The 27,801-nt window shown below is 44.3% G+C and overlaps 5 protein-coding genes and 1 non-coding gene across 9 annotated transcripts in view; 3 read left to right on the top strand and 3 right to left on the bottom strand.

Moving 5' to 3' along the window:
- The window catches only part of LOC131126257 (carbohydrate sulfotransferase 12-like), a 138,992-nt gene that overhangs the window by 102,844 nt on the left and 8,347 nt on the right, over positions 1-27,801 (bottom strand). The gene's annotated exons all lie outside the window — the stretch shown is intronic.
- hspa12b (heat shock protein 12B) lies at positions 134-18,370 on the top strand. 2 transcript variants are annotated; one of them, XM_078795801.1, is made up of 16 exons: positions 134-1,167; positions 6,860-6,985; positions 7,452-7,524; positions 7,750-7,807; positions 7,984-8,069; positions 9,896-10,020; positions 10,097-10,283; positions 10,474-10,578; positions 10,666-10,782; positions 11,411-11,588; positions 13,436-13,522; positions 13,952-14,056; positions 14,986-15,244; positions 15,316-15,419; positions 16,123-16,313; positions 16,440-18,370. In XM_078795801.1, the coding sequence occupies exons 2-16, from the start codon at positions 6,936-6,938 to the stop codon at positions 16,905-16,907; spliced, it is 2,193 nt and encodes a 730-aa protein (XP_078651927.1). In that variant the 5' UTR covers positions 134-1,167; positions 6,860-6,935; the 3' UTR covers positions 16,908-18,370. The 2 variants fall into 2 exon arrangements, with proteins under 2 accessions (XP_078651927.1, XP_078651922.1); XM_078795796.1 differs by lacking the exon at positions 6,860-6,985 and adding an exon at positions 5,570-5,726.
- Positions 138-4,711, bottom strand: paip2b (poly(A) binding protein interacting protein 2B). Of its 2 annotated transcripts, none has more exons than XM_058067180.2 (4): positions 4,538-4,711; positions 977-1,143; positions 710-892; positions 138-615 (listed from the first exon to the last, which is right to left on the bottom strand). In XM_058067180.2, exons 2-4 carry the CDS (start codon positions 1,130-1,132, stop codon positions 559-561), a joined length of 396 nt encoding a protein of 131 aa, XP_057923163.1. In that variant the 5' UTR covers positions 1,133-1,143; positions 4,538-4,711; the 3' UTR covers positions 138-558. The 2 variants fall into 2 exon arrangements, with proteins under 2 accessions (XP_057923163.1, XP_057923162.1); XM_058067179.2 differs by lacking the exon at positions 4,538-4,711 and adding an exon at positions 2,778-2,947.
- On the bottom strand, positions 17,801-21,174 carry cct7 (chaperonin containing TCP1, subunit 7 (eta)). 2 transcript variants are annotated; one of them, XM_058067175.2, is made up of 12 exons: positions 21,041-21,174; positions 20,416-20,499; positions 20,277-20,346; positions 20,108-20,214; positions 19,852-20,030; positions 19,606-19,777; positions 19,352-19,516; positions 19,091-19,279; positions 18,932-19,029; positions 18,734-18,866; positions 18,460-18,666; positions 17,801-18,394 (listed from the first exon to the last, which is right to left on the bottom strand). In XM_058067175.2, the coding sequence occupies exons 1-12, from the start codon at positions 21,044-21,046 to the stop codon at positions 18,164-18,166; spliced, it is 1,641 nt and encodes a 546-aa protein (XP_057923158.1). In that variant the 5' UTR covers positions 21,047-21,174; the 3' UTR covers positions 17,801-18,163. The 2 variants fall into 2 exon arrangements, with proteins under 2 accessions (XP_057923158.1, XP_057923159.1); XM_058067176.2 differs by lacking the exon at positions 21,041-21,174 and adding an exon at positions 20,882-20,945.
- Positions 21,632-27,139, top strand: haus6 (HAUS augmin-like complex, subunit 6). The gene is made up of 16 exons (XM_058067173.2): positions 21,632-22,018; positions 22,105-22,200; positions 22,268-22,346; positions 22,661-22,793; positions 22,879-23,023; positions 23,300-23,362; positions 23,435-23,492; positions 23,561-23,734; positions 24,234-24,430; positions 24,492-24,621; positions 24,693-24,795; positions 24,868-24,928; positions 25,146-25,281; positions 26,031-26,117; positions 26,190-26,325; positions 26,396-27,139. The coding sequence occupies exons 1-16, from the start codon at positions 21,882-21,884 to the stop codon at positions 27,031-27,033; spliced, it is 2,373 nt and encodes a 790-aa protein (XP_057923156.2). The 5' UTR covers positions 21,632-21,881; the 3' UTR covers positions 27,034-27,139.
- LOC131126997 (small Cajal body-specific RNA 8) lies at positions 24,955-25,085 on the top strand. The gene has a single exon (XR_009129485.1).

The raw sequence follows: 27,801 nt of genomic DNA, 5'->3' as shown, positions 1-27,801 counted from the left end.
CCACCACTTCCCCCGGAAATAGAAGTCACTCTGGAACCTTGTTGGTATGGAAAGCCTTCTAGTTTCATTTAACGGATTTTTTTCCCCCCCCACAAAATGCATGCATTGATTCTCAAATTTATTACTTTTTTTTGGGGGGGGCGGGTGCATTTGCCTAAGTGTGGTATCACTCCATGGTAGCTGCCTTGGTTCCTGGGGGGGGTGGTTGCTGGGCGTCTGCATGCTCTGTGCAGCTTTGACATGTGGCCTGAAATGATGCGCTTAGCGCTCACTGTAGGACCGGACTGGTGTTAGACCCCTCCCCCACCCCGTTCCCAAATGTCCCTCAGTTTACAAGAAACAAACAGGAAATAAAAAGAAAAAAAAAACAGAAAAACAAATCCCCCCACCCCCCAACTGGGCCTGCCCACACAATTGTACTGCAAGTGTTTGTGTGTGTGTGTGTGTATATCAGTGTGTGCACTCGTGGCCGCCAGAGTCTCTGAGAAAAGGTGAGGACTGGTTGTGTGAGTGTGTGTGAGTGTGTGTGTGTAGGCGCCATGGGGGTGAGGGGGACTCCTAGTATTTCTTCCCCGGGACAAACTCCTTCGCTTCAGGATTCAAAACGCTCTTCCTCTGCAGGAACACACAAAAGGAAAAACATTCTTTTCTGGGATGGACTCCAGGTGTACCGCATGCATGCCCCCCGCCCCCTTCCCCTTGCACTCACCGCCACTTCCTCCAGGTTGCTGTTGTGTTCGCTGACAGACAGGCCGTTGAGCTGCTGCTGCAGTTGCTCCACCCCCTGGTTGTTGAGGTCACGCGACGGGATGAACCAGTGCTGGTCCTCCTCTTCCAGCATTTCCTGGAAGCAGCGCTCCAGGAACTCCTGCTCCAACAGCTCCTCCTCCACCTGAAGAAGAGGAGACAACACGACGATGAAGCACATCAACACAGACAGGCATGTATTCATTCCGCCGCGCATGCTAGCACAAACCTGTCTGTTATACTCCTCCTCGTTCTCCATCCACATGTATTCGGCAAAGGGGTTGGCGTCGTTGGCATCGCCCGCATGCCCATTAGCCACCGGCTCCTTGCCCTCTTTCCCTGGAGCGCCACCTCCTGGTGTCTTGGCCACCTCAGGACCACTCATCTCAGCCGGTTCTGCATGAGCGAGACGCGGTCAAGGTCAGCATGAACGTTCTTTTAACGAACATTGTTTCATTCATTTGGCATATGTAACAACGTAGGAGAACGATTATGCTTTTCCCACCTTTCTGACCTATAAATGTTGTTACAATATTGTATTCTCATGTTACAGCAAAGCATCAGATATTGAGGTTTGCTCATTTCGAAGTGAGCCCCAAAACGTTTTTAATGGCTCTGCATGCTCGGTTTTCTAACACCTAGTTCTACTGACGTCAATGCAATCCGGACTTCCTTATATTGGTTGGAGATTGCCTCCGTTTGGGTCGTAAGCAGAAAGTCCATGGAAACATTGTAGGAAGAGGTGCAAAATCTGGAAGATCTAGAACGCTTTCTGTGCGGGTTATCGCGTGTAGCTGCGCTGTAGAAGTCCACATCACAATAAAAAGCATTGGAATTGAGCATAATAGGTCCCCTTTAAGAAAATCTCTTAGAATTTAAATCGCAATCATTTTTGTCCTAAAGAAATCACAGCCTTTTAATAATTATTATTATTACACTCCTCATAGTCTTGTTCTACTTAAAAGAAACTTGCAATGGTCTTTCTGCCATCATTTTAATAGAAATAAATAGAATATTCACAACATCGTATATTCATACTCCTAATAATAAAGACAAATCAATTGTGGTAGCGGGTAGCAAAGTGAAGTGAAGGGTAGTAAAGTGTAGTCCCTTATGCCTATAGTTCAGTTTTTCGCAATGCAGCTTAAGTCAAGTTCTTTACAAAATTGTCAATACTTAGAAATGTGATTGCATGTTATTGTGAATTACATTTTGTAATATGCATGTTGTGGCTGATGCCATTTTAAAAAGGAGGGACATCGAGAAGGTCCTCAAACAAGCGTTATTTATCTTAGTAGGTTAGTAGAGGACATAAAGCCTCCCTGGATGAAAGCCATGGGGTGGGTGCTCGGCAAGCTTTGATTACCGTGCTTAGCCATGGGAGTGGACGTTGTGTGCTCGCATGAAAAAAAAAGCTGCTTAAACTAAGACAACATTTGGAAAGCTCACCGCACCATGCAAAATACAATCGAGACCCAGGTTACAAGAGGTGCGTAACAGACGCCTTTTGGCCTCGCATTGCATCCACGGCTTCGTAACAGGTTATGTAACGTTGCCGTGGCTCTCACCCGGATGCTAGCAGGCTAAAAGCAGGTGTCCGCCCGGGCCCACCTGGAAAAGTTGGTAAAGGGATTGCACGGTCTAAGCCGAGGTGATGCTAACAGGAGGCTAGCTGGTAAAAAAAAATACGTCGCGCGGTGCTGTCAATGAGCAGGCCTTAAGACGACAGCGACCCCATCAACAACAAAGGGTTGGACGGATCCTTCGCGAGTCGCTGTAGCTCGCGTGTATTCGAGGCTGTTCAAGCACAAACTGTGCACCATGAAGACTACATTGTGGCTGAAATCAGTCAAACACAACACCACGGCGATGTGTGTAGCGAACAAATCCGAGTGTGTGTTAGCACGATGCTAACAGCATGGCAGCATCACCCAGACAGGTCAACAAAACAAGCCAGCCTTACTGTGTTTTTACACAGACAAGATAACACGAAAACTCACAACTCGGCTATTCTATGGCTTCCGCGTTACCTGGCATGGTGCTCTCTGTGTCCTGTTGACAGCGTAACGTGACAAAAAACTTTGTTCTCTCGCCAAGCGAAGTGTGTCTTGCTGCCGCTGGGGATTCAGTGCAGCAATGCAATGGTGCGCCAGGGAGCTAAATCTTGTTAGCCACCTTGCTAACCCGTACAGAACTAGCCCGGTCACGTGACCCGAGTTACGTTTAAGCACTACGTAAATGTGCATTCTGTTTGGCAATTGTGGTTGTTTTGCGTCATTGGTGTCGTCCTGGACAGGCTTGATGACAGTTATTATGTGTTCGTTAATATTAATTCCAAACACATATAATTAATTATACATTAGAATCATGCCCTGGTGTCAGCATTACAAAACAGATAAAAAAAACATGCTGAAAATAACTGGACTTAAGGGGTATGTGAACAATCATATCGTCCTCCATTTTCCTTATGTTGCGTTTTCATTTCATTTTGGAACTTTTGCTTTTCGCGTTTGGGACGTTGCAAGGTCAGTGTAACGTTTAGCCATTAAATTATCATGAATGGAAATTTTAAGCAAAATCGGTTCATTTTGAAATACAGAAAATTGTCATGAAATACAAATCGTTCTTTTTCGGTGTTAAAAAAAGCAAGTACTATATCCAAAATACAGTTTAATTTGTATTATATACTTCACATAACAAAAAAAGTCAATAAAGAAGGAAAAGGGGAAGGAAAAAACAGACGTACTGCGACCTTGGGCAACACTCTCTGTATCCGGTAAAAGTCCAGTCTTCAAAATAAAAGCACGTCATCACAATTTTACAGCACACTCGTATTGCTGTGTCTTTAGAGGCGAAAACGTATTTGAAGCCCTATACTCAGAAATGATTTAAGAGACAGCAAATCGAGACTTTACAGCTGCAGAAATCTCTCGCCATGATTACGGTATCTGCTTTTTCCGATTCGAGTTACAGCACCACCCCCAGGCCAGTCCGCGGTCTTACATTTAAATCATAACTTCCGCCGTCCGAATATAAAAAATAAAACATCTGTTTATGGTCAATGTTTTCATTTCGATTGACTGTTTGTTTTTTCTTATTTGAAATATACATTAAAAATCCAACAGCTTATTGGGGTGTATTTGTTGCTTTTTGACGCAGAAAGAAGCACAATTTGTATTCCACAATGCAATTGAAATGAACCAGTCGTTTTTTGTTATTTCCACATTAATAAAAAGAAAATTAAATGACCAAAAGTTACACAGGTCTTAACATTGATGTGTTTTGCGAGTCAGTGATCCTCACGTTTCTCTTATTAGCTAACCGGCATTGTTATGTGACGCACGTCTAACCTTGTTCTGTATATGCCCTTATATTGAACATTTTAATGTATGTGACGTTACGATAAGTGTTCTCTTAGAAATCACCCTTTCATTTACTGGTTGACTACTACTGTCAACTACTACAGTGTAACGTCATGGCAAGTCAGAATCCCCAGGCACTTGGAACGCAGCATTACTCACACCAAAAACAAATGCTTGCGTGGCTTCACGAACCATGGGCATTTGTGTCAACTCCCCGCTAGCCAGCTGCGACAATACATTACAGTTGACTCTAATGTCATATCAAATAATGTGATGCTGAACAAGTCCCGCAAGATCGCCAAATTGCAGTGACTTGACAATAGAAAAAAACACTTGAAGGTACCACATGTTGCAGAAGTGTCAGTTTGCGTCACCATTTTCTTTTAGTCTCAAAGCTGACTCTTAACATGCAGTCAAAACACACTCACCAAACTACTTCAGCTGTAAACAAGAAGCGAGTCAGTTGGAGAACACGATCTTCACTGGTCCTGAATGTCAACGCTGTGTGGAATTCCCGATCTTTATTTTTTATTTTTTAGCCAAAACTTGCTTTCATTGACAGTTTGTTGGCGCTAAAACGGACAAAACCACCGCAGCGTTGAAGGATAAAATAGCGTTGTGCTATGCCGCGTTTGTCCAGCTGGAACCTTCGACTATTGGTTGAAGACCACGTCAATCACATCGTTGGCGCGGTACGATTGGCTAGTAATGCTACACGTACTGCAAGTCGGTAAACAAACAAAATATACCGCATGTTCTTATTGTCCCCCTTTTAGTCAATGTGGCTAGTTAATATTTGACTAAGTGAATGTTTTGTTGGCCTACTTTAGTATACATATCGTAACTTTTGAGATGCCTTACATTTACATCGCAATGCATAGTTAAATGCATTATCTTAATTTAAAAGTTCCATATTTGTTTTTAATCACTCTTTGGAGGTAACGAAGCAAATCCAGCACAGAGATCAGTTTGTGAGTACAGACAGATAAAAACAGACAGATAAATACATACAGTACAGGGGGAACATCTGCCTTTAATGAGAGCATGCAGTACCGTCTATCTGCAGTAGAGGGCGACTATACCATACCAGTTATACAAAAGAAAAATGGAATAATTAACTTTGGTTAAAATAGTCTTCAAATTGTTATCAAATACTGCTAGTCACACTAATGTAAATGTTGTATTGACTAAAACATTTGTTCTTTACCATTTATTTGTATATGAGTACATGCACTCTAACATAATCCTCTTATATTTGTCATTGGAATTTGTAATTAAATGTATTATCAATATATTTGTGTATGATTCTTCTCAGCTTAGTCTTCCAAGACCTGTCTGCCATCAGCAGAAACATTTATTACAGTATACACAATGTCTACAGCCTGTGTAATGTCTTCAATGTAAATATGACATCCTTATTCTTTGTAATCATGTATAATAGCTGCTGTCTCTCCATATAGAGGAAAAGGCAGCTGGGATAGGCTCCAGCATGCCCGCGACCTTAGTGAGGATAAGCAGTACAGAAAATGGATGGATGGAAAAGAAAGAGGTCAAGAGGTCACAAAAGACCCCACAACAGCATCCAAGGAACCGCAGGCCTGACATGCGTCAGTTAAGGTCATTGTTCACTCTGCAAAATGGGCTGCATGGCAGAAATTCCAAGAAGAAAATCACGGCTTAACAAAAATAAAATTGAAGCTTGTCTCTATTTTGCCAGGAAACATACTACAAAATACTCAAGACAAAAGTAGAACTTTTTGGAAGGTGTGTGTCCACAGCATAACACAGCATTTCACTAAAAGAACATCATACCAACAGTAAAATATGGTGGTGGTAGTGTGATGATCTGGTGCTGTTTTGCTGCTTCAGGACCCGGAAAAGTGATAAATGGAACCATGAAGTCTGCTGTTTACCAAAAAAAATCCTGTAGGTGAATATGCAGCCATCTGTTGGTGACATCTTGGGTTCTGCAGCAGGACAATGATCCAAAACACACCAGCAAATCCACCTCTGATTGGCTGAAGAAAAACAAAATGAAGACTTTAGAGTGGCCGAGCAAAGTCTTGACCTGAATCCTATTGAGATGCTGTGGCATGACCTTAAAAAGGCACCTCATGAACTTCGAAAAAACCTCCAAAATTGTAGCTAAATTACAATAATTCTGCAAAGATGAATGAGCCAAAAAGAGACTTATTGCATGTTTTAACAAACACTTGATTGTATTTGTTGTCGAAAGTTAGTGCCCACCCATGCACCTTTATTGAGTGCAACATCCGAGTACTTTGACATACTTCTATGTGAACTTACGCTCTCATAATGCTAACTGACATTCAACTACAGCACCCTTTCCCAACTATATAAAAATAAATGTTTTTCAAGAATTTAAGTTGATTAGTTGCTAGAACAGGTGAGTAGTTTGAGTGTGTGTACAGATGTTGCTCAGTATAAAGTAATCTCAATCTGTGTGTGTGTGTGTTATGGGTGTGCCTCAGTTTGCTCGAAGACTTCCAGGGTCCCAAAGATAATGTTGGAATTCATGAGAGGATTGCAGGGCCAGGGTTCCTTCCTGTCACCTGACTCTCATCACTTCCCATGTTTGGCTTCCTGCGTCGACCTCGAAGGAGAGACGCAGATTTGAATCATTCGCCATCTGTTTTATAGTTTGGTGTCGCAGCTACAACACACACAGCTGCACTGCTCCCCAAAATTTGGAAAAATGACACCCCTCCCACCCCCAAATGTTTTCAAAGGCATGTGTGCATGGACTCAGAAGAATAATGGCCCGTTGAAGATGCAGGAAAAACAACTAAAAGTAAGAAAAGCGACATGATGCCAGGGGCCTCTTGGATTTGGAGCAATGAGGGGATGCATGCCAGGTAATGGCTTCCAGACACATTCTGATTTCAAAATTCAATTACTGTGTGTGTGTGATGCAGCCCAGAGCCCTGCAAGTACAAGCGAAGTAAATGACATAACTGTGTGGTACATGTCCATTAAAAAAAGCCACTTAAATTTGGACGCGAGAGGTGGCTTTTGAAGAAGATGAAAGGGGGGCGGCAGAGAGGAACATGTAATTAAAGGAAGGGCAGGTAATGCCAAGTCAGAGGTCAGAAAGGTACACCCCCCCAACTCGATCTCCATCACACACACACACACACAATAGGTAACTCCCCCTCCCATGTGCTGTCAGAGTCCTCCCTCTCTTGTTAACATTGCCACTTTTCCCTTCCAGCGGTGTAGCGAGGCTTCCAGTTTGAGGCTCAGTGCAAACTGGGTCTCTTTATAGGAGGAGGAAAGGTCTTTGATCAACATTGGAGCTGGTCACAATTTGTCATTTTGCAGCGTTCTTCCATCCAGCCAGGAGGAGAGGAGAAGAAAAGGGACAAAGATTTGTGTTGCAGCAGCACTCCGAAGGGTGAGTTGGGATTCCATATATTATTCCAAATATTGACAGGTATTATAATGTTCGGCACCCTTGGATGGAAGTAGAGTGCACGTGTATCATGCAAAAGTCATCCTGGTTGCAAGCATCGATAAAGTGACCTTCAAAGTAAACCTGACATAAAATGTTAATTAAAAGTGTAAACTTTTGTAGAACTCAGAATAACATTTTTGATTCATCAATAATCTTTTTTTATAGACACTGGCTCCTGTAAAGATGGCTGACGCACTGGACTGCAGCAGCCCTCCAGTATCAAGTAGGACTCATTTATATGTATCGCTGTGTTAACACTATGGTAACCTGCTCAATTTATGTTTTTATTTACTGGTGAACATTGAAGCCCCACTCCTCCTTTCCACATATTTTTCTATGTTTTTATTTGGAACTCCGAACATAATAGTTTCTCCTTCTCGGCATGACCTCTCTGATCAGTCAGTGCCAGCTTATCGGTGCCATCCTCTCCGGCCACATCGAGGAATGACTGCAGCATCATGCCGCTCACACCATCACCCTCGCCGGTAAACACACACATACACTCACTAACATTCCTACACACCCTTTCCTCTGCTACTTATAGCACTATTGAACAGGCAATTTTAAAGCCACATCCACCTCACGGTGTTATTAGTGGTTTGTAATAACGCGTTAGAGCGAAGCCCGACATAGCGCATCCTGTTAATCCAGGGGTGCCCAAAGTCAATGATGTTCACCGTGAATTTGTAATTGTGATGTTATTTATCATTTGTAGCCGCTTTCTGAAGGAAAGTAAACAGGCAATGAAACACCACCTTCCTATTGGTGAATAAAATGGTAGTCATTAATCAAAGCATGCACAGCCCTTTGGTTGCAGAGGGAGAAGGGGAAAAGTGAGCCAACAGTGCCATCATTTGATGTTGTTTTAAGGCTAAAAACAACCAATTACCTAAAAATGTCATCCAATACTTGGATACTGAAATATGATCTCAGGGAAGAAGTACATTTGAAACACTTATATGCTATGACTACGTTAAAAAGCCATAGCATTTCAGTATGTGGAATCAAACTATGGAATGGATTGAGCAAGGACCTCAAACAATGCACAACGATGAGCCAATTCAAGAAACAATACAAGCAGTTGATTATTATATTATTATATTATATTATTATATAGTTGATTATTAAAAAAAACAAAAAAAAACATAAACTTTATTATGGAAAGCAGGAAGTGAACAAATGTAACAGTTACTGATTGTAAAAGTACCAGATGGAGGGGTAGAATTTAATAAGCTTTGCTTCTTCCTACTCCTTTTGGACATGTGGAACTGTGAACTGATTATGTGATGCATTCAATTGTAATCTGATGCATGTTCAAATGAAATAAAACCATTACCATTACCATTACCATTTGGCCAACTGATGCTGATCATGTTTTTGAAAGGCCGACACTTTTCCCTCTGGATCAGGGGTGTCAAACTCAATCCTACAGGGGGCCAAAAGTCAAAGACGACTTTAGATTGCATCTTACTGACAGTATTACTTTATAGCACAGATCTTCATAAGCATTTTTTGATAGGATTGTCCTGATACATATTTTTATGACTTGGAATGTAAATATTGTAGGTATGAGGAAAAACTCAGCCATTTACTTCCTTCTGCACTTGGGATATAGTTTTATCCACAATCTAGTGGCAGCTCGGCATAACATAGCAAGGTTTGCAGTGCCAAATGAAGCATTTAAACCCGACATTACTCACCACCGACAGGGGCTAGCTCTTTTCTGTGATAGCTAATGACTTTTTGCCGTGCCTTGGGAATTTCCTATGTGAAGCCGCGTCATATGTGCGTTGAGGTTTGTTGTATCAAACGTCTGTGCTATTTCTGTGCTACCACGGGAAACTTGTGCATGACAAGTTTTGCACTCAGCAAGTTTTTGACTAGTTTTTACTAGTTTTTGTTTTAAACTGTTTTTACTTTTTAGGCTGACATTACTCATGGTCCTACTACCTTTTTAGTGCGCTAGCAAATACTGTTGTTGTGATCACACGGGTGGTATGCGGTTTCTGCTGGATGGACATGCTAGGGTGGTGTCTTCAATTGACAGCTTGTATCGAAGGGCCAATATCTGAGATTTTTGATGATATCAAACCAGTATAAATATCGAATTGGGACAACCCTTTTGTTAGGCCTACAGTAATGCTATTTTAAGGAAAAGTGTCTTTATAACATAATAAAATGCGAACGCATGTTGTGGTTTAAACACAATACTCTTCACTTGCAACAAATGTTCAAATAACCATTCAACACCAGCTTTAATTGCCAAAAGAAAAACATCATCAGTTATTTCTGGTATTGTTTGCTTCTGTAGAGGGTGGAGGTCAGACCCAGGATGACATGTCCCTTCCTGGTCGTAGTGGCGATAGACTTCGGGACAACCTCGAGCGGCTACGCTTTCAGCTTCACACAGGACTCGGAAGCCATCCACATGATGAAGTAAGAACTCTCCTTACTTTTCTATTCCACTGATTTCCATCACTAATAGTTTTTTTTTTGTTCCCGTTGTGTGCAGGCGATGGGAGGGCGGGGACCCCGGTGTAGCCAATCAGAAGAGCCCCACGTGCCTGCTACTGACTCCCGATTTGCGCTTCCATAGTTTCGGGTTTGCAGCACGAGACTTTTACCATGACCTAGATCCAGATGAGGCATGGCATTGGCTCTACTTTGATAAGTTCAAGATGAAGATCCACAGTACTTGTGTAAGATTTTTTTTTTTTAAATCCTCATTTAAAAAGTACAAACTAGCAGCATAACGCCACCCCAGAATCACAGGTCGGATGACCAAAGTCATGTCCTCTTTTCGTGTTAACGTTAGTGCCTGATTCCAACATTAGTACACACAAAGCTTTTTCCACAGATGTGGATTATGAAGGCCTGTGTTTCCTGCAGGATCTCACTATGGAAACCGAGCTGGAGGCCGTCAACGGTCGGAAGGTCCGAGCTATCGAGGTGTTCGCCCATGCCCTGCGCTTCTTCAGGGAGCATGCACTGAAGGTGCTCACTCACTGAATATTCAATTTAAATTGAGCTTCACTGTCAACCAAAAGGGATTTTTTGTTTGTTTGTATGCTGTTGTTGTAGGAGGTGAAGGAGCAGTCCTCATGCGTGATGGAGGGGGAGGAGATCCGATGGGTGATCACTGTGCCCGCCGTGTGGAGACAGCCTGCTAAGCAGTTTATGAGAGAGGCTGCATACTTGGTAGCAACGCAGTGTTTGTTAATTATTACATACTTAGTTTGTATTTCATGATTTTATTTCACGGCAAAATATTAGCAACATCTCCCGCTACCAACATTTAGAATCATTGTGTGTGTTGTTCCTGCTTGCTTGCTTCCTCATGCAGCATCTTAAAAGCAGCACTCATGCTCATCCGACGTTTACTCAGCTGTAATTACCTTACTGCTCACATGGAATCGCGGACTGAGCTGACATATGTGTGTGTGTGTGTGTGTGCTTCCTGCTGGTCATGATGTCATCAGAAGTGAACAATGAGTGAGACCGGCATACAAACACAGGAAGTTGTGAGCAGACCCCGCCCTATATTGCAGTACATACAGTATCCACTCCCCCACTTTACTTCCAATTCCATCCATTCTTGCTCTGGTGTGTCTGTTATCCCTCATGTCAGGTTCTCCTCCTCCTCTTGCACCTTTCACACTTTGTTTATCATTCATCATTTATGTTTATGTTGCACAGCTGTCCTTCAGTGAGTGTGTATGTGTGTGAGTTTGTGTGTTCCGTTCACCCAGAAATGCCCCCTTGTTGACCTCCCATTACCTCATCATATTTATGCCTACACTGTTTTTCATCCAATCGGTATTCCCAGGCTGGTCTGGTGTCTCCTGACTGTCCCGAGCAGCTCCTCATTGCTCTGGAACCAGAGGCCGCCTCCATTTACTGTCGCAAGCTGCGCCTCCACCAGGTGATTGACCTCAGTCTGCAGCCAATCACAAATGGGGTGGATGTGAATGGATCACGACCCTTTGACTCCAGCTTCAGACAAGGTAGTGTGGAGTAGATTCACAACCATGATTATCCAAATAGCTGCCAACTAAATGACTACAGTAGTAAGATAACTGTGTCTGTTTTGTGTACAGTCAAACGTGGTGGTTGTAGTGTCATGGTGTGGATGTAGTTTGCAACACCTCTGTTTCAGCATGCTCTGTTTTATTCATACAAGGGTCGCGGGGGTGCTGGAGCCTATCCCAGCTGTCTTTGGGCGAGAGGCAGGGGTACACCCTGGACTGGTCGCCAGCCAATCACAGGGCACATATAGACAAACAACCATTCACACTCACATTCATACCTATGGACAATTTGGAGTCGCCAATTAACCTAGCATGTTTTTGGAATGTGGGAGGAAACCGGAGTACCCGGAGAAAATTGAAATTGAACCCTAGTCTCCTAGCTGAAGACCAGTCTCCTAGCTGAAGACCAGGGTTCAATTCCACCCTCGGCCATCTCTGTGTTGAGTTTGCATGTTCTCCCCGTGCATGCGTGGGTTTTCTCCGGGTACTCCGGTTTCCTCCCACATTCCAAAAACATGCTTAATTGGAGACTCCAAACTTTTGATAGATATGAATGTGAGTGTGAATGGTTGTTTGTCTATATGTGCCTTGTGATTGGCTGGCCACCAGTCCAGGGTGTACCCCGCCTCTCGCCCTAAGACAGCTGGGATAGGCTCCAGCACAAAAGCGGTAGAAAATGAATGAATGAATGACTTGCAATTAATGCACTAATTTGACACCCCTACTAAATGAGTCCTTGAATCGACAAGACGTTTTTTGTGAATATCATATATTTTAATGTTTCTGGTTTAAACAGCAATTTAAATTTAGCTTAAGTGTGTCAGGCTGTGTCATCCACATCATGAATTAAACCGTTTCTGATGCCAGTATTGAACTTATTGATTTCTGAGAAAAAAAAAACAGTGCTCCTAAAATAGTGCTATAGTTGGAAACATGGACCAGGCGAGAGTGATTTCAAGCAGAAAAGGAGGCAAAGGCATTATTCAGCAAAAGAATATTTCACCTACCCCCACAACCCCCACGTCTGCACGGCTCCACTTACAAGTCACCCAAGGAACATTCAAACACACACACACACACACCAAGCCGTACACTAAACACAGGATATTGTAATTGGAACAAGGTGCAGCCATACTATGATCTCACCCCCTCCTGGCTTGGCCTCCATTTGTATTTCAAGTCTTCACTCTCACTCCCTATATTACTAACACACACTACACACACAAACACGGTTATAGCCTCAAAAGATAGCACTGGGGGAGTCATTTGTACACGTAAACTGTTTTTAATGTAAATGGTTTCCAGACATGCCCTTCATTCCAGCTTCACACACTTGTGCATTTATCAAGATGTGGTGTTTTTTGTTGTTCAGCATCATTTGCAACACATCATTTTTGCGTATTCAGCTAGCGAGAGTACAACACGGAAAAATTGCACACACATCCCTTTTTATAACTTTAACTCTGCAGGCCTGTGGAACTTAAGCAAACAGTCCAGACCGTGAAACCTGACAGGACGCACACACACATTCATAAGGACACACACCCCCTTCTGCCACAGCAATTCATCAAGAGACCAAATTGATATTTATTATTGTAATCATACGTTTTCCTGTCACTTCACGGACTATTTATCATCTGGAAGCCGTGACATCTCAGCACTGGTGCACGCTCCCTGTTGTGCACTGGCCTCAACTTTGACACCGACAATATTTTCATGTAATTTTTGCACGCCTCATGTAACTGAAAAGATATGCATTGGTGTTCTTTTCCGTCATGATTAACAAATGCCTTAACGAGTCACATCCATTTTGTGTGTGGCAGCGAGGGAGCAGTTGAGGCGATCCAGACACAGCAGGACCTTCATGGTGGAGAGTGGAACCGGAGAGCTCTGGTCCGAGCTGCAGACGGGTAAGGTTTGGATTGTCCTCCCCTCTGTGTGCTTTACTGATGATTTTCACCTTTAACACCGACTGGCCGGTCTGACACACCATCCATTTCCTCTCATTGCTGCACGAGTGCTGCTCTCTGAGTTTTTAAAAAAAGTATGGTAAAGTGGAGACTCGTCTACTTTTCTGCGTTTAAATGCCTATTGAGTTATGACAACAATCAAAGCCACATGCCCCTGCCGACCATCACAATTCCTTTTCCTGGCTGCACACACACACACACACACACACACTTTTCTCCTTTTCTGCTGCACTCGGGTTACCTGAACCCAAACCAGATCCTTATCACTGCTCTTATCATAAACAAAGTCAGTAATCCGCAATGCCTGGAGGCGCTTGTACAGTGAATTCCAAAGTTGCCAAAGTGTACATTCATGCTTTGGTTTGCCAGGTGACAAGTACATTGTAGCAGACTGCGGCGGAGGAACAGTCGATTTGACAGTCCATCAAATCGAGCAGCCTCAGGGGACTCTTAAAGAACTCTACAAGGCCTCAGGTACTGTTTGATAAAACTGCTTAGGGGGGGCCCCTCCAGTAGGGGTGGGCAGTACTGCTAAGTTTGATATCGAGCCGATATCAAGTCAATATTGCATCATGATTATAAACAGAGGGCGGCACGGCGGTCGGAGTGGTTAGCGCGCAGACCTCACAGCTAGGAGACCAGGGTTCAATTCCACCCTCGGCCATCTCTGTGTGGAGTTTGCATGTTCTCCCCGTGCATGCGTGGGTTTTTTCCGGGTACTCCGGTTTCCTCCCACATTCCAAAAACATGCTAGGTTAATTGGTGACTCCAAATTGTACATACGTAGGTAATTTAAAAATAGTTAATACAATCTAAAAAATGCAGCATCCTTCTACCAATATATTCACTATCTCTCCTCTGGACATGTCCAAACCATCTCAGTCTGGCCTCTCGGACTTTATCTCCAGAGCCTCTAACATGTAATGTCCCTCTGATGTACTCATTCCTGATCCTATCCATCCTGGTCACTCCCAATGAGAACCTAAACTGCCTAAACTGTTGTGTGTTCCATTCTGTTTATAATCATTCATTCATTCATTCATTTTCTACCGCTTTTCCTCACGAGGGTCAATCACAGGGCACATATAGACAAACCATTCACACTCACATTCATACTTATGGACAATTTGGAGTTGCCAATTAACCTAGCATGTTTTTTTGGAATGTGGGAGGAAACCGGAGTACCCGGACAAAACCCACGCATGCACGGGGAGAACATGCAAACTCCACACAGAGATGGCCGAGGGTGGAATTGAACCCTGGTCTCCTAGCTGTGAGGTCTGCACGTTAACCACTCATCCACCGTGCCGCCAAAATAAGTCAATAAAAGCAAAAACTATTATTGGTTATTACAATGATCTCATTGTACTTGTATGGATCCAATACTGATACTGTACCTTCAGGTGGTCCGTATGGTGCTGTGGGCGTGGACCTGGCCTTTGAGGCCATGCTCTGCCAGATCTTTGGTGAAGACTTCATCCAGAGCTTCAAAGATAAGAGGCCAGCCGCCTGGGTGGACCTCACCATTGCATTTGAAGCCAGGAAGCGGACGGCGGCGCCGGGCAGAGCCAACGCCCTCAACATCTCCCTGCCCTTCTCATTCATCGACTACTATAAGAGACACAGGGGGCAGAGCGTGGAGGCTGCGCTGAGGAGGAGCAAGTGTGTGTGTGTGTGTGAGATGGATCTCAGCATAAATGACCGTCTACAACTCCTCCAACTGTGTGTTCTAGCATGAACATCGTCAAGTGGTCATCCCAGGGGATGCTGCGACTCACCCAGGAGGCCATGAACGAGCTCTTCCAACCCACCATCTCTAATATTGTCCGACACATCGGTGAGGAGGAGGACCGGGCTTCGATTCCACCCTCGGCCATCTCTGTGTGGAGTTTGCATGTTCTCCCTGTGCATGCGTGGGTTTTCTCCGGGTACTCCGGTTTCCTCCCACATTCCAAAAACATGCTAGGTTAATTGGAGACTCCAAATTGTCCATAGATATGAATGTGAGTGTGAATGGTTGTTTGTTTATATGTGCCCTGTGATTGGCTGGCGACCAGTCCAGGGTGTACCCCGCCTCTCGCCCTAAGACAGCTGGGATAGGCTCCAGCACCCCCGCGACCCTCGTGAGGAAAAAGCGGTAGAAAATGAATGAATGAATGAATGAACATCGGTGAGGCTCTGTCCCATTCCATCTTTGTTGCATGGAGCTTTTCTATATCTAAATGCACTATAATCTGGCATAACAAATATTTTAGCAGTTAGTATTAAAGTATTAGCACATAACACATTAAATATGATTTTCCATATTGGCTTTAATCGGGATCATCCTCCCCCACCATAGAAACCAGGTTGATGTATCAAAATCAATCAAAGATGTCCATCCATTCATTTTGTATGCCTTATAGGGTCACGGGAGAGCTGGAGCCTATCCCAGCTGACTTGGAGCAAGTGGCGGTGTACACCCTGGACTGGTTGCCAGTCCCCAAAAGAATTTGTCAGTGACAGTAAATGGTCACATTTTCGTCTTTGTTGCCTTCTAGACGAGCTGATGTCCAAGCCGGAGGTACAAGGTGTGCGTTTCCTGTTCCTGGTGGGTGGTTTTGCAGAGTCACCCATGCTGCAGAGAGCAGTCCAAAAAGCATTGGGCCGCGCGTGCCGCATCATCATCCCACATGACGTTGGTCTGACCATCCTGAAAGGGGCGGTGCTGTTTGGGTTGGACCCCACTGTGGTGAGGGCACAGGAGTGTATGGAGGAACTTTCGGGAGAACATAAAAATAATCCTAAAACCATCAAAAGAGAAAAAAAAGCCAAATGTGATTATGAAATACACAATGATCGATGTTGTGTATTGCAGGTTCGAGTGCGTCGATGCCCACTGACATACGGTGTGGGTGTCTTGAACCGCTTTGTGGAGGGACGGCACCCACGGGAGAAGCTCCTCATCAAGGATGATCGTGAGTGGTGCACGGACATCCTGGATCGCTTTGTGTCCGTGGACCAGTCAGTGGCTCTGGGCGAGGTGGTGAGAAGAAGCTACACGCCAGCTCGCCGCGGCCAAAGAAAGATCATCATCAACATCTACTGCAGCACCACAGATGATGTGACGTACATATCGGACCCAGGTGTCAGGAAATGCGGGATGATCACTTTGGACCTGCCTGAGCCTTCACCACCAGCAGGAACATTAGGGGGAGCAGGAGGCCCAGCGAGGAGGGAGATCAGGGCCACCATGCAGTTTGGAGATACAGAGATCAAGGTTACAGCTATGGATGTCATGTCCAAACGGTCTGTTAAGGCTTCCATTGACTTCCTGTCTAACTGAAAGTACCACAACTGACAGCATTTTACAAACAGTGAGTGTTCGAATCCGAATCCAATCATGAAATTTTGAAGAGTAATACTCCACAATACTACCTAGAATGAGAGTCCATGTTACCTCATTATAATCCAAGTACACGGTCAGGCTGTTACCAAGCAGTCTCACATGGCTGTGCGCCACTAAGTGGCGGAAAGAATGAACTACAAGAATGCATCTTCAACTTTTGAGCAGGAAATGAGGTATTAAACCGGCACCTCAGTAATAATGTGCCTATGTTTATTTGAATTTTTGTTGAAGCCCATCAACTTGTATGATCAACATCATGTGACACAGGACATCCCTACAAAATTTAGGTCCATCCATTTTCCTCCGCTTATCTGGGTCCGGGTCACGGGGGCAGCAGTCTTAGTAGGGAAGCCCAGACTTCCCGGTCACCTCCTCCAGCTCCACCGGGAGGACACCAAGGCGTTCCCAGGCCAGCTGTGAGACATAATCCCTCCTTCCCGGAACACCTCACCAGGGAGGCGTCCGGGAGGCATCCGGACTACATACCCGAGCCACCTCAACTGACTCCTCTCGATGTGAAGAAGCGGCTCTACTCTGAGCCCCTCCCGGATGACTGAGCTCCGGGATGTCCAGCTACCCTACGGAGGAAACTCATTTCAGCCGCCTGTATCTGCGATCTCACTCTTTCGGTCATGACCCAAAGCTCATCAAAATTGAGGTAATATTCTTAAATATGTTTATATACTGATACAGCCAAAAACCAAAAACCATTTTATTTTATTTTCCATAATAGTAAACATTTTTTAACCAAGATCTTTGTGGGTTTCTTTGAGTGAGGCTGCTATGGGTGTGATTCTTGTCCAGATGTACAAAAAACACACAAGCAGTGGTTAAGCAGACTTCTGAATCTGTGCATTTATTAAGAATGGTCCAATAAATATGGGAGCAGTTAATGAATGTGTACGCACTTCACATTTCAGTGCATTTCTTTCTAAATTTGTCACAATGATTAGAAGTTAGCGAGCAGCTCCAGGCTTACAGGAGAAGAACCGGGCCAGAGGTGGAAAAGAATGAATGATAACTCGACAACGGTGGTGCCCAGTGAGTCATATACCATTACAGCAAAAACTAACAGGTGAAAAAAACGTATGAAAATGATGACACCTGCTGTTTGCTATGAGTGGGTACCTACTAACTTGAGTGATTCTAATCCAAAACGCTCACATGTCTAATATTTAGACTTCAGCTGGGTCTTAGTGCGCATGGGGTCTGCCGCGGCCTCTGCCCCTTCCGGCGCCGCCTGGAGGTCCATCCACACTGCTGCGCGGGTTCTTGATGGTCTCGTCGACTGACAGGATGAGGCACGCCGCCTCTGACGCTGCGGTCAGAGCGTTGATACGAACAATTGACGGCTCCCACACGCAGGCGTTAAAGTTGTCTGCGATGTCCTCGTTGTTGATGTCCACGCCGTACCACATGCCACCCTGCGACAGAACCAGGCGTCAAATCCGGAATGCACTTGGGAGTTCCTACCTAAAAGGGTTCCTACCTGAGCGTGTTTAGCGCGCAGCTTGTTGAGGATGTTGGTGGCGTCGAAGCCGGCGTTGTCGCACAGCTGTCGTGGGATGACCTCCAGGGCCTTGGCGTAGGCGCCTATCAAAAGCTGCTGCTTCCCTGGAATGGTTCTGGAATAATCCCTCAGGTACTTGGACAGCTCCATCTCCACGGCGCCGCCTCCTGCGACAACCGAGTCATTCTGGAACAAAAGTTGCACAGTCAGCATCCAGCAACACGGCACAGATCTCATTCATTCATGTTCTCACCTTGATGGCTCTGCGCACTATCATGATGGCATCATGCAGCGATCGCTCCGTCTCCTCTGTGAACTGTTCTGCTCCACCCCTCAGGATGATGGTGCACGTCTTGGCCTTGGGACATCCCTTGAAGAAGTTGTACCTACAAAAACACAAAAATAGCCAAGTTATCACCGACTTCTGCATTTAAAGCGTGTGTGTCTTTACCTTTCTCCTCCCACTTGCACCTCCTCAAAGAGCTCACACTGGCCCAGGACGTCATCTGTCATATTACCTACTGACGTCTGGATGGAGCCCCCGCATGCCTAGAGAGTTCACATTACAAAAATGAGCAATAGGTCGTCCTTTATATCAATTTCGCCTCACCATCATGGTCCTCTTCAGGTCCTCCTCCTGGACCCTTCCAGCACAGAACAAGTCTCTGTCAGCAAAGTACTGAGTGGCGACGTCTCCGATGGGCAATTTGGACAGAACCACTTTGGCTCCTGACTGGTAGATCTTCTCCAGTTTATCGTAAAGGATGTTCCACTCTGCGTCTACAATGGCTTGGTAGTCCTGTGGATGATGATGATGATGATGATTACTACTACAGTTAAGGCACAAGGAAAAAAAGTTGGGTCTTCATACCTCCACAGATTTTACCCGAACCTCAGCGTTGTCCTTCTCAGCCTTCAGCTCCAGCTCTACGTTAAGCAAGGCAATTTTTGGATTTTCATAACGCTTGGGCTGCATCTCAAAGCCTGCATAGGAGAATGTCTTCTTGAAGGCAACTCCAGAAATCAATTGGGAATCCTGAGGGGAAAAAAAAAAAAAAGATGGTGGGATCAAAGTCAAATTCAGAAAGACGAGCTTTGCTTTGTGGGAGTAAGAGAGAAGGGCACCTCCAGGCCTCCTCCCTGGACTTTCTTGATGCCGATCATCTTGAGGGACAGCAGCTCATCCAGAGACATGACTGCGTCCACCACCATCTTGGAGAAGAATTCCTTTTGACCGGCAATCAGCTTGGAGTTGAGCGCCGTGGCCGCACACTTTTCCAAAAGCTGCCTCTGCTCTCTAAGGGGACAAGGTGGCCATCAGCGACTGACAAAAAGTACTTTGGAAAGAGATGGAGGAACGTGAGCACTCACTGCTTGTCGTCTTTCTTCACAGGCACGGCGATCTCCTTGATCTTGTTGACGGCTAGGCCGGTGGCTGTGCGGAACGCTCGGATGATGGTCTGAGGGTGGAGACCCTCCTCCACGTACGGTTTCAACTGTTTCAGGAACTCTGCAGCAAGGAGAGTGACTGAGGTGGTGCCGTCTCCAACCTGAATTTGCGCATCAAAGAATGATGTGAGTGTTAATCCATGTGGAACAACCACTTAGCATCCACTCCGATAAATACCTCAGCGTCCTGCGACCTAGCGATATCCACTAGGGTCTTGGCTGCAGGGTGAACCACATCCAGCAGCTTGAGGATGGTGGCGCCATCGTTAGAGATGGTGGCCTTACCTACAAAGTATTTAACTCCCTTTAATAAGGTTTCTGCTAAACACCAAACTATTTTCTCTCACCTCTGTTGTCCACCATCAGTTTGTCCATCCCTCTGGGTCCTAGGGTGGTCCGGACCGCCTCAGAGATGACCTGACAGATACACAAGATCATTTCATCCATGCTTACTCAGACACACAAGTAGATGGATTATTGTCCTACCTGGCAGGCATTGATGTTGCTGATGAGCTGAGGGATTCCCTGGGACGTGTCTGTCCCTTCTTTCAGCAAGATAACCGGTGTGGGCTGTGGACATGGCCATACAACAAAGGTAAGATTAACATTAATGTAGACACAAACAGCAAATATATAAAGCAATATTGAATTCGAAGACACGCTTAATTCGCCTTCTATGTGATGTTAGCAACAGCTAACTTAGCTCTGTCATTGTGGTGTTGCTTCCATCAATACAAAGAGGCTACATGTAGCACTACTATTCGTTCACAAAATTACCATAAAAAAGAAAATAAACTCTAGTAGCATGCCATGTTTACGAAGGGTACTGTAACGCGTATTTAACTTGAATTGTTTCAATCACGCAGTCACTATCATCAGTGGCTAATACGCTAGGTAGCATTATATACGCCCATTGGCAGTTGTTAGCCTGTGGATGCTAACAGTATCTTACATGTTTTTAATGAGCAAAGTCCCCAAATAACTGCACCCCAGCACGGACAACTAAATGTCATTTCATCGCAAGCTACTTTGAGTGCCATCCGTCACAGAAAACACACAGATGACCGTGGATTGTGCTTTCGAGTGCAGACGTGAGGGGCATTTCACTCACCATCATCTTTGCAGTTCCTTCGAGAAGCGTCGGACCGGCATTCGATCCCACAATGCTTTGCGGCGGAGTGCTGCGTTCAAGAACCTGCTTCAATGTTTGCGATTTGGTAATGTGCTGGAAAAGGACAACGCTAAAAATGAAACAATTACAAAATAATTAAACATGGATGAAAACACAATGAACAAAATATGAAATTTAATGTTGAGAGTATTTTTGACACAATTATCTTGTATTGCCAGCTTTTTAGACTGCAATGGCGGTCTGGTGACTCATTTTCAGTGGGTCGTAAACCTGTACTGCTGCATTAACTGTACACTGGCTACTCTCGAGTGTATCAAAGTTTATTTTCTGTCCCTTAGACATGTAGCTACTTGTATTAATATTTTAAAGCATGTACCTTTTGGACTCGTGTACACCAGAAATTAAACCTTAATGTGCTGTCTGTATGTATTTATCTATCCGAGATAAATTGATATTATTAATGCACTGCGCTATTCTCCCACGCGATAGGGGGCGCGTTGTTTAATGAACAGAACGGAAGTACAACGACGAACAATGTCCGGGTATTTATTGGAAGATTTGGCGGTTGTTTTATTTTGTTCAATAGTACGCATCGTTGACGCAACGTAGGCAAGAAACTTAAAACCGACAGTTTAGTTGTTTGTTTTTAAACCGCATTGTTTGTTAAACTGGTATTGAGCAGTAGTTACTCCTTTTGGCGTTTTTGGAACGTACATTTATCAATTGAAAACAAGTGGCGAAGCTAACTAAAACGCTTCTCGGTGTTAGCACGAAGATTTAGCTAGCTGGCGTGGATGCAAAGCCTGTGTCTATCCCGGAGATGGCGAGCCAAACATTTTTACAAAAACAGAGCGGTAAATATCTGTGGATTTCTCTCCTTTCTTTGGGCTTTCAGCCTGATAATTACCTCTCGTCAAATGTAAGCAAGACAACCGCAAAACACGTCAACTTGGGACCGTGAGTTTTCTCTTTTACTAACAAATCAACGATTTTTTGTTTTCTCTGCACTAACCGCACTCTCTAATTATGACTTTTTTGGATAGAAATATGTTTGACAAGCCCAACAAAGATGCTTTCTTCATTGTGATTAATTTCCTGTTGGAAAAACTCAATCCAACAAGATTTCAACAGACATACAGGTAAATGATTTCTCAATCATTGGCGGTTGTGAGTTTTTGTCACGAAGGAAATCTCTTTTTTTTTTAGATTTTGCTTGCCCGTAGTTGGAAGCAAACAAGATGCTGAGTTCCGGAACGTGACCTGCGCTTGGCTGCGAGAAGTGATGGTGAGAGTCAGAACTTTGGATTTTCACCTTATGGAGTCCTGGAAAGTGTTGAGTTTTGACTTTTGTATTTTTATATTTCAAGTGTTTATAAGTTACAATGCAAATATAACAGGCATAATTCATAAACCTGTATACAAATTTAGCAAACACTGTTAAATGTTGTGAAATACTGAGAATAATAATAATTTACCTTCAAAGCCAGGCCAGACCTCAGGCAGTTACAATTTACTATGTACACAACAAATAATGCGTCTCACTCCCCCCAAATTTTTTTCATCCTTCAAGATTCATGTTGACTCTGTCCTCTTCCTTAGGATGAAACTGGATACACGGGCTCCAAAATGGTTGCATCATTGCTACTCTCACCTGGAGGCCCCAAGTTTACCAGATTAATGCTCCATTTGGCTAAACAGGTGATGCTACAGGAAATGAAAACTTTCACTGCAGGTACGTCTTCCTGTCTGAACAATATGGCCCATTCACAATATGATAATAAAAAATACGTTATCTAATCAAATGTATCTTTTGTTAGATGATGGCTTCGTGCCCGAGTCTGCAGCAACGCCAGCATCTTCACTCGACATGGCGAGCAAGAGACTCCACTTGGCTAAAAGCAGGTTTTTGAAAGAGGCTGTGCACCAGGATCGCGTACTGCAGGAATACCACAATCGAGCCAAGTGAGTCATTGAGGTTTTCATTTAGAGCATTTTTGACATCTTCTTTACTTAACTATTGTTATGGTGGTACTCATTAGTTCCCATATTTGGGGCTTTTTAAAAGGCTTGACCCTGAAATAAGTTTGTACGCTTCGCTGCTGTCATGTAAACATTTTGTTGGTTGTAGTATTGGGTTTAGTCTCATCATGATGTGTGACTTGCACCTCCAAAAACTGTATGACGAGTACGACAAGCTTCGTGTTTACAGGTTAGTGCATCTCTTCATATATCTTTCAGGGGCATTGAAGATTCCCTGCGGCACCTCAGAGATGAGAGTAAGAAGTATGATGCTCTCCTCAAGTAAGTGACTTTTTTTCCTTCTAATTTCTGGCTTCCATTTGCAACTTTAATCAGTTTTATCTTTTATTTAAGACATCATGTTGGCGATTCTCTTCAACCGGAAGAGTCTTCCACAAACAAAACTGAAATGGTAGTATTTAAATGCCAAAGTTGTGCAGGTTTTCTCCAGAAGAGCTCATTATTAATGGTTTTGTTAAGGTTCGATCCCTCTGGTCGGACATCGATGAAATGCAGTCGACGACTGAAGAGAGCCAAAACGTTTTGGAAAGCGTTGTAAAAGGAGTGGTGGACCAGTACATTCTAGACGGCACAGACCGCCGCCTCCAAATTCCTCACAGCCTGCTTGAGAGGATTGAACAACTCCCCCAACAGGTGACTTTTATGCATTTAGTAAGCCCGACTGGCAACTCTCTGTTTTGGGCGTTTGTAGTTTTAATGTTAATGATATGCTTTATATAGTATGTGGCTCAGAGGTGCCAGATACAAAATACAATAATATTCATATTCACATGATTATTTCACCCTGTTATGATGCATGATTAATAACTCAAAAAAATCTCCTAATGCATACAATCAGGATAAATCCTGCACTGCACCTTCCTTTGTGCATTGTCTCACATGCCATTTTTTTCCCCCCGCGGTGCTTTAGTTTAAAGGTAAAACCGCATTACAAGCTATTTTATACACCAGGGGAGTCAAAACTTTTTCCACAAAGGGCTACATACAGACTAATAGAATACATTTTGTGCTTTTTAAAGGTGCTAAATCCTAAAACCAACCCCAATGTATATGTCAATATACTGTATGCTAACCTCAACAAAACGGCAACATTTAATAACATAAAATATAACAAAAAATAATTGTTTTGCAGCTGAGCTCCGGGAGTGTGTATAAGGCTCAGCAGCTGAACCTGCTCTGCGTGTTGGAGGTGGCAAACCATGCTCTGCGCCTCCTGAAGGAGGAGCGTTGCCGTGTCCAGAAGCTCCCCAAACCACAGCTCAACCTGACACACTTGGAGCAGAAATGTCAACAGATGGCTCGTGGGCTGCAGGACCTTCAGCTCCTCAGGTATGCAGTGATGGCGCATAACTAATTGCTTAAATGCAGCACTTAATCTTGTTGCCTCCAGATTGAAGAGTTCCAAAGAGGATATCCCAGAAGTGAGGAGGCATATTGGAGACTTGGAGGCCGAGTGGGACAAAAAGTGGATGGACATACTGAAAGACACGCCCTTGGTCTCGTTTCTCAGCGAAGATCCAGTGAGTGCTCATTCAGTCAACTTTAGTCAATAGGTTTAAAAAGTGCCCGTCAAATGATGTATTCTTTTTAGACTCCTGGCTTTCTTTCCCCAATGGCACGCCTGTCATTTGAGCCAGCAGCTGATGCTAGCCATGAATGTAGTATCTTCTCTCTGTTCCCTGCCAAGCTTCCTGGTGAGTGCCTTGACATTGCAACTCATTTTAGGTTTGATTGTAATGTCGTCTGTTGCTTGTTCAAACTTTCAGATAAGTCTTCAGAGTGCAAGTTGCCAGAGGGCGACGGCAATAATTGCTCATTCCTCAAAAGGTAATTCCCGTTTTTCTTTCATGTATCGGGAGGCAGATACTTGGACAGTCCTAAGCAGTGGTCTGTCCATCACTGGTCCTCCCCATAGCATCCCTGCTCTCTGATGACTGTGGTGAGTTGAGAGAAATCACTACAGACAGATACGGAGCAGACACTAATTTCAGGACTTGTAGACGTGCCTCTTTTGAAGAACACATTGCTCCTTGTTTGCACACAGCTCCTTCTCCACAGCCGAAAAGCATCGAGGAGGGGATATTGCAGCCTCTGCATCGCCCCAAGTCAACTCCTCTCTGGACTGGCTTTTTGATATGCCTCCATCACCTTCTCAGAAGACTCCATCTCTACCACAACAGGTACTGTAGCTGTTGGATTTTACATTAAAGGTCCCATTATATACGCTTTTCTGCCAGTTTTAAATAGCCAGAGGTTCCACAATTGTGGTTTTGAAGTAGGGCTGCAACTGATTATTTTGATTAGGGATGCTCCAATCGATCAACTGGTGATTGGCAAATGCCAATAAATGCCTTTTTATACGGCATTTGTAGAACATGTCACGGTATGATGAGTTTTTGAGGCTCACAGCGTGATCATCAAACAGATCCTAACGCAACCATGTGGACAACACTCACTCATATGTGCGTGACAGTCAGAAGGCTAAGCATATAACCAGAAAAATAATTGAATTAATTGGACTAGATGACCAGTCTTTCTCAGCGGTGGAAGCAATCACGTTCGCTGACCGCTCTCTCACTTGCATGGAAGTCCTGCGAGACCTCCATCAATATATTCTCACAACCAAAGAAGGCATCTCATCCTTTTGGAAGTCAAGAGTGATATACAGTATATTTGCTCAAATATGTTTTGTGTAAATTAAGGCAGTTTTATTGTTCCTTTTTAATATGATGTAGCAGCAGTAGTGCAGCCAGGAATTCTGGGTCTCATGAATAAAAAAAAAAAAAAAAAACTCACACGTACATACTGTAAGTATTCGGGGCCACAAGGTGGACGGATTCACAGCTTCTGCTCAGTACTTTGTTGATGTGCCTTCAAAATAGCCCATTTGTGGGTTAACCTTAGCTTTGTCGATTGTGATTCATTCCAGGCCACTGTGAGCATTCATCCGAAGGTGACCCCCACCAGGGCCAAGATTCCAGTATTAGACATGGAATGTGATAACCTTGCTGATCAGGTACAGAGATGACCGTCTCTAAAACAATAGCTGTGGTTGCCGATTTTCCCCAACAAGTGTGTTTGTGTCAAGTTTGCAAAGGCTGTAGCGCCAACCAGTTCAACAGCAGACCAACTCGATAGTTTGGATCTGGATTGGATTCTTGGTACTCTTCACGGAGATCCCTTCTCCACTAGGAAACAGCTGCCTCGCACGCCTGAGAGTTTGAGTAAGTTATATGCTACCTTTGTTTGTTCTCAGTTGGTTATTCGACATTTCCTGCCATTTTTTTTTTCTAGTTTTGGATATAAAGACCTCCTGGCGGAAGGCCGTAGAGAAGGACGCAGCGGAGAAAGCACAACAGCCACTTGAGTGTAACTTTGTCGCTGGTCACATCACTCCCCCGAGTGAGGCTGCCGGCACTCTCCTGAGCCCGCCTTGCTGCTCAGACAGTGTGTGCTCCCAACCCTGCAGCCCCCCAAGCAACCAAAAGAGGGCTGTGATCAGGTCATCTCTACTCGAAGGCACATTTCGGGCTACCGGCAGCCCGAGTGACACCACCACCACTGGTAGCATCCTGCCACAGTTTAGCCTCGATCAAGAAACTCTGCCTGAACTGCCCAGCTGCGACAGTCTACTCAGCCTTGACGAAGAGGAAGATGAGCTGCTCATCCCCTGTCAGAAAAAAGACTTCACAATGTCTCCATTAAAGTCAGGTAATCCTCCGATCCAGCAGCTGCGTGGTGGTGGTGGTTCCTCTGCGGAGAACATAAGATCACCCGAGTGCATTCTTCTGGGTCATGATATTTCAGCAGAAGCCAGCGAGGAGGTCTTTTCACTGGATCTACATGCACTGGACACGCAGTCCCCCACAAAGCAAGAATACTGCCTTCCCACGCTCATAACGTTCTCCCCAATAGAGGACATGAAGTGTTAGCTATGTTGTCTGTTGTGTATGATTTATTTTTAACCTTATTTGTACATTTCTGTTTTGCACTAAATGGGAAAAGTCTTATCTGTGGTAATACACACAGTCCAGTTTGTCTTTGTCTCATTTCTAATTATTAATTTCTAATAATTAAATTGAGCTGTGAATGATTTGGATTAATTAAAATAACTACCACTCTGTTTTAATATAATTGCTACAGTATTTGTCCAGAGGAGTCACATGAATTTGCCTTGTAAAAATTAGTGATTTAGTCGGCCAATTTTGATGGTGGCGGCGATTTTTGGGCCAGAAGTAGAGGTCATATCTCAACGAACTCCTCCTAGGGGGTTTGACCAAATGAGTCCGTTGTAGCATCAACGGACTCTACACGGATGGCCGACGTTAAATTGGGAAGGATTTTGGCCTGCTCCATACGATGTGGGCGTGGCACGCCACCAAACTTTGAGGTTTGGATTCTGGCGTCGCCTTTGCACACTGAGCGTAACTGTAGACGTGAATAAGTTGGCTCCACGTGGTCTGGTCTTCATCATACTTGGTCAATGTTGAGGCTTGACCATTCGCCGCCATGCCACGCCTACCACGTGTGCTTTTCCTACATCATGGTCCATCAACAGTCTTCACCAGTCTGTCAGGCCTTGATGTCAGTCTGATGAATCTCCTGCCAGAAAAGGCCTCATGTAGATCACACACAATTTAGCCTGTCGCCATTAGGCGGCGCTGTGACAATCAGGAAGTGACCTAAGGGGACCTTCGGGG

Source organism: Doryrhamphus excisus, linkage group LG2 (assembly GCF_037039965.1).
Source record: "Doryrhamphus excisus strain RoL-2023G ecotype Guam linkage group LG2, RoL_Dexc_Guam_v1.1, whole genome shotgun sequence".
Lineage (NCBI taxonomy): Eukaryota > Metazoa > Chordata > Actinopteri > Syngnathiformes > Syngnathidae > Doryrhamphus > Doryrhamphus excisus.
This window is presented reverse-complemented; position numbering and strand designations above follow the sequence as displayed.

Bases quoted from the DNA above. Each gene is read 5' to 3' on its own strand.
- paip2b (XM_058067179.2), bottom strand. The intron at 893-976 runs GTTTGTGCTAGC...CCTCTTCTTCAG, and splicing joins AGGAGGAGTATAACAGACAG to GTGGAGGAGGAGCTGTTGGA. The intron at 616-709 runs GTGAGTGCAAGG...GTGTTCCTGCAG, and splicing joins GCAACCTGGAGGAAGTGGCG to AGGAAGAGCGTTTTGAATCC.
- hspa12b (XM_078795796.1), top strand. From the start codon at position 5,599: ATGCCCGCGACCTTAGTGAGGATAAGCAGTACAGAAAATGGATGGATG. The intron at 7,808-7,983 runs GTAGGACTCATT...CTCTCTGATCAG, and splicing joins CAGCAGCCCTCCAGTATCAA to TCAGTGCCAGCTTATCGGTG. The intron at 16,314-16,439 runs GTGAGGGCACAG...TGTGTATTGCAG, and splicing joins TTGGGTTGGACCCCACTGTG to GTTCGAGTGCGTCGATGCCC.
- cct7 (XM_058067175.2), bottom strand. The intron at 19,778-19,851 runs GTGAGTGCTCAC...TTGTCCCCTTAG, and splicing joins GTGAAGAAAGACGACAAGCA to AGAGCAGAGGCAGCTTTTGG. The intron at 18,667-18,733 runs GTGAGAACATGA...CTTTTGTTCCAG, and splicing joins TAGTGCGCAGAGCCATCAAG to AATGACTCGGTTGTCGCAGG.
- haus6 (XM_058067173.2), top strand. From the start codon at position 21,882: ATGGCGAGCCAAACATTTTTACAAAAACAGAGCGGTAAATATCTGTGG. The intron at 22,201-22,267 runs GTAAATGATTTC...TTTTTTTTTTAG, and splicing joins AGATTTCAACAGACATACAG to ATTTTGCTTGCCCGTAGTTG. The intron at 23,024-23,299 runs GTGAGTCATTGA...TATATCTTTCAG, and splicing joins GAATACCACAATCGAGCCAA to GGGCATTGAAGATTCCCTGC.